Here is a 14,242-nt window from a genome sequence, read left to right as displayed (position 1 = left end):
TGTTGTGGCTATACTCAGACACGGAAAACTGTTCTTTTTTTTCCAGTCAAAGGTTCCTCTGTGGATTTTACATGTTCAACCCATACTCTTACAATTACGTTAGGGGCGTCCATAATGACGTCCACAATCCAATATGGCTGCCACAATACCATTCAATTGTGGTTTAATCACCTGTATAACCGCTCTACATGTCTTAAATGAGAGACCATTTTCAGATTTGTGTACTGTACTTATGACCTATAATCAAGACAATTTGTATGTAATTGAATTATGTTGGGAATCCAATATGCCCGCCATAATTACACTCAAACACCTTTGTCTGGATATAGAAATGGCAGCAGAGTGCTTGGCATGGCAACACCAAGTATTTTAAGACACAAGCCTCTTTGAGGATCAATGAGGCAACTTTGAAGCTCCAATGAAAGGAAAGAGAATCCAACCCTGGACTTGGAAACCCACTCCCTAGCATTACAACTTGCCCTCACTGTGGTATAACTTCTGCCTCCAGGATTGGGTTATTAAGTCACCTCCTTATCATTTAGAAGTGAGCTTTGATTCATTGCTAATCCAAAACGGCAGCCTAAATCTAACATGAGCTTCCACTGGCTCAGTGCATTCGTGATGCATATTGGTATGTTCCGGTACACTCTTATGCTGTTTGGGTTGTGCTGGCACATTGCTTCTTCTAGAAAATCCTGTCCACCATCCTGGCTGTCTGCCCTGGAGCTGCAGTATACTGTATGTTGACTTGGTGACATTATGGTGTATGGGGAGGATGCAACCACACATAATGACAAGCGCATAAGGCAGGTGTTCACCACAATGAACAAACACAACCTGAGACTCTTAGACAAGAAATGCCATCAACTTAGTGTGCCTTCACATGTCATAGGAATTGCATATCTCCAATGTAATGTCAATGCCATCCTGAATCTCCCAAAACTGTCATTTATAAGCCTAATTCACCATCAGTCCTCCCCTCTGGCAGTTACTAACAATTTTTATTTAAATGTTTGAGCCCACTTCTTTTCCTTTTCCTTATTTTCCTTGGAGCCAATTATAATAACCACAACATTAAAAAACATGTAACTACACTGCTCAAAAAAATAAAGGGAACACTTAAACAACACAATGTAACTCCAAGTCAATCACACTTCTGTGAAATCAAACTGTCCACTTAGGAAGCAACACTGATTGACAATAAATTTCACATGCTGTTGTGCAAATGGAATAGACAAAAGGTGGAAATTAAAGGCAATTAGCAAGACACCCTCAATAAAGGAGTGATTCTGCAGGTGGTGACCACAGACCACTTCTCAGTTCCTATGCTTCCTGGCTGATGTTTTGGTCACTTTTGAATGCTGGCGGTGCTCTCACTCTAGTGGTAGCATGAGACGGAGTCTACAACCCACACAAGTGGCTCAGGTAGTGCAGCTCATCCAGGATGGCACATCAATGCGAGCTGTTGCAAGAAGGTTTGCTGTGTCTGTCAGCGTAGTGTCCAGAGCATGGAGGCGCTACCAGGAGACAGACCAGTACATCAGGAGACGTGGAGGAGGCCGTAGGAGGGCAACAACCCAGCAGCAAGACCGCTACCTCCGCCTTTGTGCAATGAGGAGCACTGCCAGAGCCCTGCAAAATGACCTCCAGCAGGCCACAAATGTGCATGTCAGCATATGGTCTCACAAGGGGTCTGAGGATCTCATCTCGGTACCTAATGGCAGTCAGGCTACCTCTGGCGAGCACATGGAGGGCTGTGCGGCCCCACAAAGAAATGCCACCCCACACCATGACTGACCCACCGCCAAACCGGTCATGCTGGAGGATGTTGCAGGCAGCAGAACGTTCTCCCGGCGTCTCCAGACTCTGACACGTCTGTCACATGTGCTCATGTGCTCAGTGTGAACCTGCTTTCATCTGTGAAGAGCACAGGGCGCCAGTGGCGAATTTGCCAATCTTGGTGTTCTCTGGCAAATGCCAAACGTCCTGCACGGTGTTGGGCTGTAAGCACAACCCCCACCTGTGGACGTCGGGCCCTCATACCACCCTCATGGAGTCTGTTTCTGACCGTTTGAGCAGACACATGCACATTTGTGGCCTGCTGGAGGTCATTTTGCAGGGCTCTGGCAGTGCTCCTCCTGCTCAAAGGCGGAGGTAGCGGTCTTGCTGCTGGTTTGTTGCCCTCCTACGGCCTCCTCCACGTCTCCTGATGTACTGGTCTGTCTCCTGGTAGCGCCTCCATGCTCTGGACACTACACTGACAGACACAGCAAACCTTCTTGCCACAGCTCGCATTGATGTGCCATATTGGATGAGCTGCACTACCTGAGCCACTTGTGTGGGTTGTAGACTCCGTCTCATGCTACCACTAGAGTGAGAGCACCGCCAGCATTCAAAAGTGACCAAAACATCAGCCAGGAAGCATAGGAACTGAGAAGTGGTCTGTGGTCACCACCTGCAGAATCACTCCTTTATTGAGGGTGTCTTGCTAATTGCCTTTAATTTCCACCTTTTGTCTATTCCATTTGCACAACAGCATGTGAAATTTATTGTCAATCAGTGTTGCTTCCTAAGTGGACAGTTTGATTTCACAGAAGTGTGATTGACTTGGAGTTACATTGTGTTGTTTAAGTGTTCCCTTTATTTTTTTGAGCAGTGTATGTATTTTTGTCAGGACCATACAGCACTGAATGCGAACAAATTTTACTTGGAAAGTTGTCTAATACTCAACTACCAAAAGTAAAGCTTACATTCATCATAAATGTTCATGGTTGATATTTCCGCCTATTGTTTTTCTATGTTTACAGGTCTATATTTCCAAGATGAATTAAGATATCCTTACACTAATTGTTTGTGTATGTATGGCAAACAACTGACTACTTGTTTTTAGTTATTTCAGAGCTTGCAATGTTGGGTAACATAAGTGTGGCCCATGAGTTTAGAGGGTGTGTCACAATATCTATCAATTTAACCACTTTTGCAGTAAAATATTTTTACACAACCATCCATTTAATAAATTAGAGACACCATAGATTTGAAAATACATTGTTGTGTTTTGTTATACCTCGGGTAGGGGTATCTACAATTTTTGGGGGCTTTGCCACTAGCCTATATCTTCAAGGTATTTCCAGCTAGGATCGCTCTTTTCCCCGATGCTACTTCAGCCCCACTCACAGCTGTTGGGCAAAGAGGAACATTTTGGGATTAATTTTATTCAAAGATCTCTCTAATGTTTTTCTGGGCCTGCAATAAACATGCAATATAATGTAATTATTTGTGTGTTGCTCTGTTTCTAGCAACAGAGATGCATTCCTCTCCTCCAAAGTACATTCACTTAGTGGAAAGTAATCCCGCCCAAACAAAATTGAACATGACCTCTTCTACATTTCCCAAGAGAATCTTAATCTTTTGTATTTTATGGAAACAAATACTCATGTTTTTTTTACTAAAGCAATAAGTGACTTTTTACCATTGGCATGTGTAAGCAGCTTAATTATATCACCCAGAATAGCAAACGGATGATAGGGCCTAATGATGATGACCATTTAGACTGATAATGTTACTGAAGGTGATGATGAACAAGGTCAGACCTGAATCCTCATTACAACTGAAAAATTATAAAAATACCACAGCGAACCATTTATGCTGGCATTGTATTCTTGTTGCTTGGGTAAATTCCATTATGCAGCTTAGAATTTTTCTCACCCTGGTGTCAATGCAGAAATATTGATTGGGTCACATAGACCCATCGTGAGGAAAATTAAAAAGAAAAATGTATATTGATTCTTGACAATTCGATTGAAACCAAAACAACAAATTGCATTTATAATTATAAAACTTACTCAACACATCTAGGCCTAGGCAATTCTATGGCAAACCAGTTACATTTTTATAATGATAGCTTATTTTCTTGGTCGGGTAGAAAAGGCTGAATCCATGGTAGGTTATTGTACTTGTTCAACAGCATCCATAATCAATCATCTTCCTGGCCTCAAGTCAAGTGTGTGCCATTTAAAACAAATTGAGATTAAATATATTAGCAGAGCCAAGGGAACTTGAGGTCAGTAACAAAGACAGGAAAATATTTCTGCCACAATAGTTTGAAATTGCCCATGGGAAAAGTATGTGATGTGATTGTGATAAGGTTCTGTATAGGGACCATAGAGATCCTATTAAATCACTATAGCGGTATGTCATAAACCCACAAAGTTCCAGAATGGAGGTGAAAATGGCAGCCATAAAGGTCAGGAAGAAATCCAAACCAGTCTAATCAGAATGAATGGCAGTAGAGGCATAATCCTGAAGGCATGTGATACATAAAAAATGTTGCAATAGAATTATTGTCAACCTAAAATATTGTCATCTAATTATAAATACAGTTTATACGGGTTTTATACACATTTTCTGTATATAGCCTCTAAAATATATGTAAACAGACCATAAATGTCCACGTTTTTGTTTTCTTGGAAAGCTGTGAGTTCTATTATATGATACAACATAAGTATTTGTTGCATTTACAACATTTACAATCCTATCACATCAACAGATTTCAACCAGCTGTGAATTGACTGCATTTTTTAAAGATACACTATGCAGAAATCACTCCGCCATTTCCTAGTTGCTTAAATTCTAACTTCAGTTTATGTGACAAAACAAGCAAGTATAATGTAGAAAATCATTGTACCATCTAAACCACTGTGAAATATTGTATTTTCAGCTGTTAGAAGCTAGTGTACAAAACTGAAAGTAAAAGACCCCAAAACAAAATGTAATAACGGGAAGCATAGAAATAGCGCACATAGAACAGATCTACCTCTTCTTAGACTTGCTTTCAATGCTTACATTTCTATGTGAAATTGGTCTTCACCCAGAAAGTTACATATTGCAGCTTAAAATGTAATGTTGGCATATTGTCAGTTCATTTGAAAAATGTTTGGAATCATTACTCTAAAACTGCCTGGCTAGCTATCTATCAAACAGTGCAGATAAATTCTTCAAATACATTATTTTACACAATATCTTATCACAGCACTGGTAAACCATGGTTGACCAACTACCGGACCAAAATGGCTGACATTTATCCCAACATAAGCAGGTTCTAGCTGTTCTAGTATTGTAATTCCCAATTCTACGTCAGGAACACTATCGCTCCATACGGCTGAATCGTGTAGCTACTGTCTCTTTAAATGCGTAATTTTGCACTGCTCATGCTCGGAGCTTTGTCCAGGAGTTTCACCGTTGAAAAACCAGCTGTGCGAGCATCTTCACGTAGGGGACTCGTGTTGTTATTCATCGGTGAATATCGCTCTCTCTGACAAGGATTAAAAGGATTTTAATGCAAATAACTCGTTATCTTCGGTGAATGCGCCTAACCTGGACGTGGGAAAAAGCGGAACGGAGAACGGTCAACTTGATCTATTTGTCCGGGTTGCTGCATTCTCCACCGCAGCGAACAACATCCAAAACCGACTCTTGCAATGGAAATAGGAATCCAGAACTAACATACATCCTGTGACCAACTCTTTTCTTCCAGTTTTTCTGGAAACATTAGGATGGCGAACTTGAAAATTGCTTGGAAAATACTTCATTTAGAATAGGCCTACAACTTATACACAACAAATTTCTTTGTTTTTTTAAAATGGCTTCTTAGCCTCTGGGAATAACGGTGTGTGCATTCATTAGTTCAAGAAAGTTTAAAGGAGTGCATTAACGTCAGTGCAAATTTGCAGGCTTCGTTGTCCGATGATGCTCTAACGTTAGTTGCCGGAGATGACTCTAGCAATATGCTCAGATTTCAGAGTTATGTTTCTATAGCCTATAAATAAGCCTATTTGGATGTTGAGTGTATGCATTATTACGCGTTATTACTAGGCTATCCCATGCATACGCCAGTGCTTTGTTTACAAATGATGTATTACCAATAAGTGACGTATAGTTGAGTCACTCCAGCTGTTTAAGTGTGAATAAGGGAGTCTTCACCAGAAAAGTAGACCTTTACCTGTTTCTAAAGTAGAATGGGTGGGGACTGCCGAGGAATGCGTCGACGCACATGGACTAAATATTCAAATACGAGACCCCAGGACATACAAATATATTTTGGGGCATTTCTTATGCTGTACTTGGTGTTTTACACCGAAGCATCAGTCTCCAAGTCCTGTGATAAAAATTGCTTCTCTGGGAAATGCACCAATGGGACTTGCGTCTGTGACCAAGGATGGGTAGGAGACCTGTGTCAACACTGTCAGGGAAGATTCAAGTAAGTATCCACAAATATAATGTTTACAAGTAACATTCTAATGGAGTATTGAGTGGTTGTGTCTAGACTACTTTGTAACCTTTGTTCAAAGACAAATTCCACTAGACATTATTACAACCTTGGTCTGAAGTAGACAGTTATTGGCTTGCCGCTGATGCTTCAGAATCTTCAACCAATATCGAGAGCCATGACTCCGTAACCCGGCGCATTCCTTTGTTATTGCTCTCTGGCCACGCTACGATATAAAGTCTTTACATTTCCCGCAAGGGTGGTTTTTGTCCAAATAATTCTCTCAGGGGAACCTTATCGATGTCCCAATCAAATAGGCCTAGCAGTAGTCACCTGTAGACTCAACAGATATGTAATACATAAAGCCATGTTTTTTTGATCTTGTGGTTGGGGCTTGCAATTGCTGTCATTTCATGGCTAACCTAACTTAGCAGGCGTTAAATAAATGCCCGAGCAGAGTCCCCACGTCCAGTTTTCAGGGGAAACTGGAAGCTAGGTTGAAGATACTGTATCCCCCTGAAAACTGGATGCATCTAGGTGTTGCTCACACCACTAAGGGTGATTCCTGGGACACACTATTTAAAGGAGAAGTTTACCCAAAATCCAGAAACTCCCAAGTGATTCCACACATTAAAACTAGTTCAGTGGAGTTTGTTCTCTCCCTGTAGTGCTGTACTGAAACAACTGCCAAAAAAACAGATCACTTGACTCATGATGTTGCCAGATGTACACCCAATACAATTGCAGTCAGTCTATAATCGTCAACGATAATCAGAATTCAACCGATATGAATCAGACAGTGGGGCGCCGCCTGACACACTAGTTGGTCAGAAAGTTCAAATCAATGTTTCATAATCGTGGTGTAGATGTACTGTAGACGAATTGCACTCAAAAAATGTTCTTCCATACTATGGGTCATATTAGCGGGCTATCCCGGGGTTAAAACACTTATATATCCATTACGTACCTTTGACGAAGGGAAAGGACATCAGAAGATCTTCTCCTAGTTTCAGTTACAGCACAATAAAAATTATCATTACCGCCTACTTGGAAATTACGATATGAAACGTTGATTTGAAGCTTCTGACCAACTAGTGGGTCAGGCGATGCCCCACTGTCTAGTTCATATCGCGTGATTTCTGATGATTGTTCTCGACTATATCGACTATGGTTCTGTAAGGGGTTCTGTAAGGGGTGGGATGTAGGCCTAGCTCTGCTACACTGGCAGTGAATTCATGATTCAGAAAGTGTGGGCAAATTCGCTGTTTTATTGAGCTACTTTTGTCAAAAGTACTAACGGATTTCAAATCAAATCAAATTTTATTGGTCACATACACATGGTTAGCAGATGTTAATGTGAGTGTAGCGAAATGCTTGTGCTTCTAGTTCCGACCGTGCAGTAATATCTAACAAGTAATCTAAGAATTTCACAACAACTACCTTATACACACAAGTGTAAATTAATGAATAAGAATATGTACATATAAATATATGGATGAGCGATTGCCGTGCAGCATAGACAAGATGCAGTAGATGGTATAGAGTACAGTATATACATATGAGATGAGTAATGTAGGGTATGTAAACATGATATAAAGTGGCATTGTTTAAAGTGCCTAGTGATACATTTATTGCATCCAATTTATAATTAATAAAGTGGCTAGAGATTTGAGTCAGTATGTTGGCAGCAGCCACTTAATGTTAGTGATGGCTGTTTAACAGTCTGATCGCCTTGAGATAGAAGCTGTTTTTCAGTCTCACGGTCCCAGCTTTGATGCACCTGTACTTACCTCACCTTCTGGATGATAGCGGGGTGAACAGGCAGTGGCTTGGGTGGTTTTTGTCCTTGATTATCTTTTTGGCCTTCCTGTGACATCGGGTGGTGTAGGTGTCCTGGAGGGCAGGTAGTTTGCCCCCGGTGTTGCGTTGTGCAGACCTCACTACCCTCTGGAGAGCCTTACGGTTCTGTGGGCGGAGCAGTTGCCATACCAGGTGGTGATACAGCCCGACAAGATGCTCTCGATTGTGCATCTGTAAAAGTTTGAGTGTTTTCGGTGACAAGCCAAATTTCTTCAGCCTCCTGAGGTTGAAGAGGCGCTATTGCGCCTTCTTCACCACGCTGTCTGTGTGGGTGGACCATTTCAGTTTGTCCGTGATGTGTACACCGAGGAACTTAAAACTTTCCACCTTCTCTACTACTGTCCCGTCGATGTGGAAAGGGGGGTGCTCCCTCTGCTGTTTCTTGAAGTCCATGATCATCTCCTTTGTTTTGTTGACGTTGAGTGTGAGGTTATTTTACTGACACCACACTCCGAGGGCCCTCACTTCCTCCCTGTAGGCCGTCTCGTCGTTGTTGGTAATCAAACTTACCACTGTAGTGTCCTCTGCAAACTTGATGATTGAGTTGGAGGCGTGCATGGCCACACAGTCATGGGTGAACAGGGAGTACAGGAGAGGGCTGAGAACGCACCCTTGTGCTCAGTGTTGAGGATCAGCGGGGTGGAGATGTTGTTTCCTACCCTCACCACCTGGGGGTGGCCTGTCAGAAAGTCCAGGACCCAGTTGCACAGGGCGGGGTCGAGACCCAGGGTCTCAAGCTTAATGATGAGTTTTGAGGGTACTATGGTGTTAAATGCTGAGCTGTAATCGATGAACAGCATTCTTGCATAGGTATTCCTCTTGTCCAGATGGGTTAGGGCGGTGTGATTGCGATTGCGTCGTCTGTGGACCTATTGTGGCGGTAAGCAAATTGGAGTGGGTCTAGGGTGTCAGGTAGGGTGGAGGTGATATGATCCTTGATTAGTCTCTCAAAGAACTTCATGATGATGGAAGTGAGTGCTATGGGGCGAAAGTCGTTTAGCTCAGTTACCTTAGCTTTCTTGGGAACAGGAACAATGCTGGCCCTTTTGACGCATGTGGGAACAGCAGACTGGGATAGGGATTTATTGAATATGTCCTTAAACACTCCAGCCAACTGGTCTACGCATGCTCTGAGGACACGGCTAGGGATGCCGTCTGGGCCGGCAGCCTTGCGATGGTTAACACGTTTAAATGTTTTACTCACATTGGCTGCGGTGAAGGAGGTTTTGGTAGCGGGCCGTGTCAGTGGCACTGTATTGTCCTCAAAGCGAGCAAATACGTTGTTTAGTTTGTCTGGGAGCAAGACGTCGGTGTCCGCGACGGGGCTGGTTTTCTTTTTGTAATCCATGATTGACTGTAGACCCTGCCACATATGTCTTGCGTCTGAGCCGTTGAATTGCAACTCTACTTTGTCTCTATACTGACGCTTAATTCTTGCCTCAATTCTTTGAGTCAAGAAATGTGTACTTTTTCACCTAAAACATTTGAGATGATTTTATATCATTATTTTATGAAGCTGACTGCCACAGCAGCGGAGATGGGTAACAACTGCACATGTGTGCTCTCGGGGGAATCCCTGCTACGTAGAAACTGCAAGTTATGCCCTTATCCACAGATGCAAGTTTTCTTTGGCGGATAAGTGAAGACAGCGTTACACGTTAGTTATACAAATTAATCAAACAACCTACAAATATGTCTGACTATGAAATACTCATGAGTGATGAAGAAAACAACTGGAGGTGCACAGATCGAACCGTATTTATTTGAGCCTGAGTATTCGGGCGAAGAATTGAGGCAAATTAAGCTTCAGATGGCCGCTGCTGCTCTTGCCACCTAAGACGCAGCAGTAGCTGTACCACAGATCCAACCCATCCCCAGGATCAAGACCGACTGGTCATGCAGTTGTGGCAATTGCGCTCCAATTCCTCAAAGGAGGAATGTATGTACTGTGGAGAATTCGAATACGTGACTACAATACTTACAAAAATGGAGGATGATGATGAGGAGCAGTTAGTTTGCTTTTGCGACCACTGGGACTTTGCTGCCAACAAACTCTGGTGTCCTGAAAAAAAATATCTGTATTCCAAAAACGAATGGGAGACGCTGACCCTGTTGGACAGTTATCTAATGAGTAAGTAGCCAAACTTTATTGAATGATCGCTTATCATAAACCTCTATGAGCGGGATCGTTAGTGGGTCCATGTTTTCACATTAGCCCAAAACTCTATAGCCTATGTTCTATTTATCACCATGATTTTTGGGATATTCTATTCTGCAGTGTAAGGTTACAGTGTCTCTCTCTTACACTGATGTTTAGGATAACATGGTTTCATATTAGTTGATAACTGATATTGAAAGGTGATATGATGCAGTCTAAATGAAAGAAGTGGGAAACCTGATCGCATTTCACTCCATTGCATTGGCTTGACAGGAGAAAACAGTTCTGCCCAACTCAATTTTTTAACAGACAGCTGTGTTCTGTTCATTCTAGGCTTGCTAGCCAGCCAAGTTATTTGTTTATTCTGTTGATCTAGCTTGCTAACTAGCTGCATGCAGTGTCTGTTTACCTAACTTTAGGTTTGGTGTTACTAGTTAAAATTAGAGGCTGAGTTATTTTACTCTTCTGTAAAAAACTGAACAAGCCTAAAAATATGCTAAACTGTTAACAAAAAGATTGGACATTAATAGCAGAGGTTAATTTCTCCCTCCTTGTCTCTGCTTGAAGGACATATCACCCTGACACCCTGCAGATGTAAAGAACTTGTTGGGAACCTCCCAGCCACTAGGATAGTCACCATATCCCAGGATTTTATTGTGGAGTGTGCAACATCACAGTGTTATATAGAAATAGATTCACCCATGTTATTGTTTATCATGCAGATTTGTCAGGACATTGTAATTTATGAAGCTCATTCTTCTTATTCAGACGTGATTTTCTGTCCCAGGGGATTGCACTGTGTGCAAGTCTTCAATTTAAACCACAATTAGTTGAATGAGGTGTTAGTAAATGGCTGGAACAAAAACATGTAAACTCCTGTCCCGTGAATGAAAATAATTGTGTCGGTCATGACAAAATGTGCCTTCATGTACTGAACAAGTTTATGAATGTTGGAAGTTAATCTACTTAAAATGTCCCTCACTTGGGAATTACCTATTTTGTACAATGGACTTTGTTTTAAGGACTCGTGCATAGATACAGGAAAACCAATAAAGGTGTTAATATTTATTCAAAATGACAAGTGTTGATGTCTCCATGTTTCTGGTTTTGAAGTTTGGGCATCTGGTGCCTGCAGTTCATCTGTCTAATCCCCTGCAAGGAGATTGAAATGCATCAATAACATTACAATGCTGTATTCATTTCATTGAATATATACAGTACCAGTCAAAAGTTTGGACACACCTACTCATTCCAGTGTTTTTCTTTAGTTGAACTGTTTTCTACATTGTAGAATAATAGTGAAGACATCAAAACTATGAAATAACACATACGGAATCATGTAGTAACCAAACAAGAGTTAAACAAATCAAAAAATATTTTATATTTGAGCTTCTTCAAAGTAGCCACCCTTTGCCTTGATGACAGCTTTGTACACTCTTGGCATTCTCTCAACCAGCTTTGTGAGAGTCACCTGGAATGCATTTCAATTAACAGGTGTGCCTTGAATGAGTAGAAACTGAAACACTGGAATGAGTAGGTGTCCAAACTTTTGACTGGTACTGTATATGTTTGATATGCATTTCTATAATTATAATGGACATGTTATCCTTCATCACATGCCAGTATTTGTATCCAATGCATTTAGCTTAGATTAGGATGAAGTAGCCTAGGCCGCCTTATCTAGTTAGCTTCTTATGGCTGCAATCCCGCTAACGGGATCGATATGACAACAGCCAGTGAAAGTGCAGGGCGCCAAATTCAAACAACAGAAATCTCATAATTAAAATTCCTCAAACATACATGTGTCTTATATCATTTTAAAGGTAATCTTGTTGTTAATCCCACCAAAGTGTCCGATTTCAAATAGGATTTTCAGCGAAAGCACCACAAACGATTATGTTAGGTCACCGCCAAATCACAGACAAACAGTCATTTTTCCAGCCAAAGATAGGAGTCACAAAAAGCACAAATAGAGATAAAATTAATCACTAACCTTTGATGATCTTCATCAGATGACACTCATAGGACTTCATGTTACACAATACATGTATGTTTTGTTTGAACAAGTTCATATTTATATAAAGAAATCTGAGTTTACATTGGCGTGTTACGTTCACTAGTTCCAAAAACATCCAGTGATTTTGCATAGCCACATCGATTCAACAGAAATACTCATCATAAATGTAGATGATAATACAAGTTATACACATGGAATTATAGATATACCTCTCCTTAATACAACCGCTGTGTCAGATTTCAAAAAACTTTACGGAAAAAGCAAACCATGCAATAATCTGAGATGGCGCTCAGAACAATAGTCAAATTAGCCGCCATGTTGGAGTCAACAGAAACCAGAAATTACATGATAAATATTCCCTTACCTTTGATGATCTTCATCAGAGTGCACTCCCAGGAATCCCAGGTCCACAATAAATGCTTGATTTGTTCGATAATGTCCGTTATTTAGCTACTTTTGTTAGCGCGTTTGGTAAACAATTCCAAAGTCACGAAGCGCGTTCACTAAAACCTGACGAAATGTCCAAAAGTTCCGTAACAGTCAGTAGAAACATGTCAAACGATGTATTGAATGAATCTTTAGAATGTTGTTAACATAAATCTTGAATAACGTTCCAACCGAAGAATTACATTGACTTCAGATGAGCGATGGAACGGAGCTCCCTCTCATGTGAACGCGCATGTTCAAAGAATGGTCACCTCATGGCAGACGTGACTAATTCTCCTCTCATTCGGCCCCACTTCACAGTAGAGCCATCAGACAAAGTTCTACAGACTGTTGACATCTAGTGGAAGCCGTAGGAAGTGCAAACCCATTCATATCTCGCTGTGATTTCAATGGGATCTTGGTTGAAAATCTACCAGCCTCAGAATTTCCACTTCCTGTTTGGATTTTTTCTCAGGTTTTTGCCTGCCAACAGAGTTCTGTTATACTCACAGACATAATTCAAACAGTTTTAGAAACTTCAGAGTGTTTTCTATCCAATTCTAATAATACTATGCATATAATAGCAACTATGACTGAGGAGTTGGCCGTTTACTCTGGGCACCTCTGTGCACCTTTCAGCCAAGCTACTCAATACTGCCCCTGCAGTCATAAGAAGTTAAAACAAATGGGGGAAAAACGATTTGCTACATGTCTTTAGCTGGCTAGCAAGTTCATTACTTCATGATATAAAAACACATTGCAATTTACACATTGCTGAATCTACAATTAGGCTTAGTTTGTTTAGTTGGTCATCTCTAAACAGCCGATAAGCAGGACTAGAGTTCGCCTACTAACGTTAGCTAGCTATCACGTCCAACGTGTTAGCTAGCTAGCTAGCTTGGTAATGGGCTGATAAACAACATATGAAAGTCATTTGTTGAACATTTTAACATCATTTGGTGAATAAATCAACTTTATAGTTACATTTCGCGAAGTTCTCCTTATTATTTTTCTCCCAAGTGGGGACTTCTGTCTGTCTGTCATTATTTCAAAATGTTATTTTTTCCTGCGCCGCAAGGTGTTATGGGATAGCCTTCCTAGCGAAGGATACATGGGATGCTGCCTTCATAATCGCCCGAATGGAGGCACCTTAGAAGGCAGCGTGTCACGCCCTGACCATAGTCTGCTTTGTATGTTTCTATGTTTTGTTTGGTCAGGGTGTGATGTGAGTGGGCATTCTATGTTGTATGTCTAGTTTGTCTATTTCTATGTGTTTGGCCTGATATGGTTCTCAATCAGAGGCAGGTGTCAGTCGTTGTCTCTGATTGGGAGCCATATTTAGGTAGCTTGTTTTGTATTGTGGGTTGTGGGTGATTGTTCCTGTTCCTGTGTTCCTGTGTTTACCTTACGGGACTGTTTCGTTTTCGTTCGTTCACTTTGTTGTTTTTGTTCAAGAGGAAGACGAGCGTTACACAGCATTTTAAGGTACCTTGGGATTAAGACAGGCCAATTTTTA

General features: G+C 41.2%; 1 protein-coding gene across 1 annotated transcript in view; it reads left to right on the top strand.

Moving 5' to 3' along the window:
- The first annotated feature begins 5,253 nt into the window (after positions 1 to 5,253).
- The window catches only part of LOC120045915 (attractin-like protein 1), a 176,292-nt gene continuing 167,303 nt past the window's right edge, over positions 5,254 to 14,242 (top strand). Inside the window, exon 1 of the mRNA XM_038990841.1 lies at positions 5,254 to 6,256. Coding sequence (XP_038846769.1) covers positions 6,015 to 6,256 — 242 coding nt within the window. The 5' untranslated portion in view covers positions 5,254 to 6,014. The remainder of the gene's footprint in view (positions 6,257 to 14,242) is intronic.

Source organism: Salvelinus namaycush, chromosome 4, assembly GCF_016432855.1.
Source record: "Salvelinus namaycush isolate Seneca chromosome 4, SaNama_1.0, whole genome shotgun sequence".
NCBI lineage: Eukaryota > Metazoa > Chordata > Actinopteri > Salmoniformes > Salmonidae > Salvelinus > Salvelinus namaycush.
This window is presented reverse-complemented; position numbering and strand designations above follow the sequence as displayed.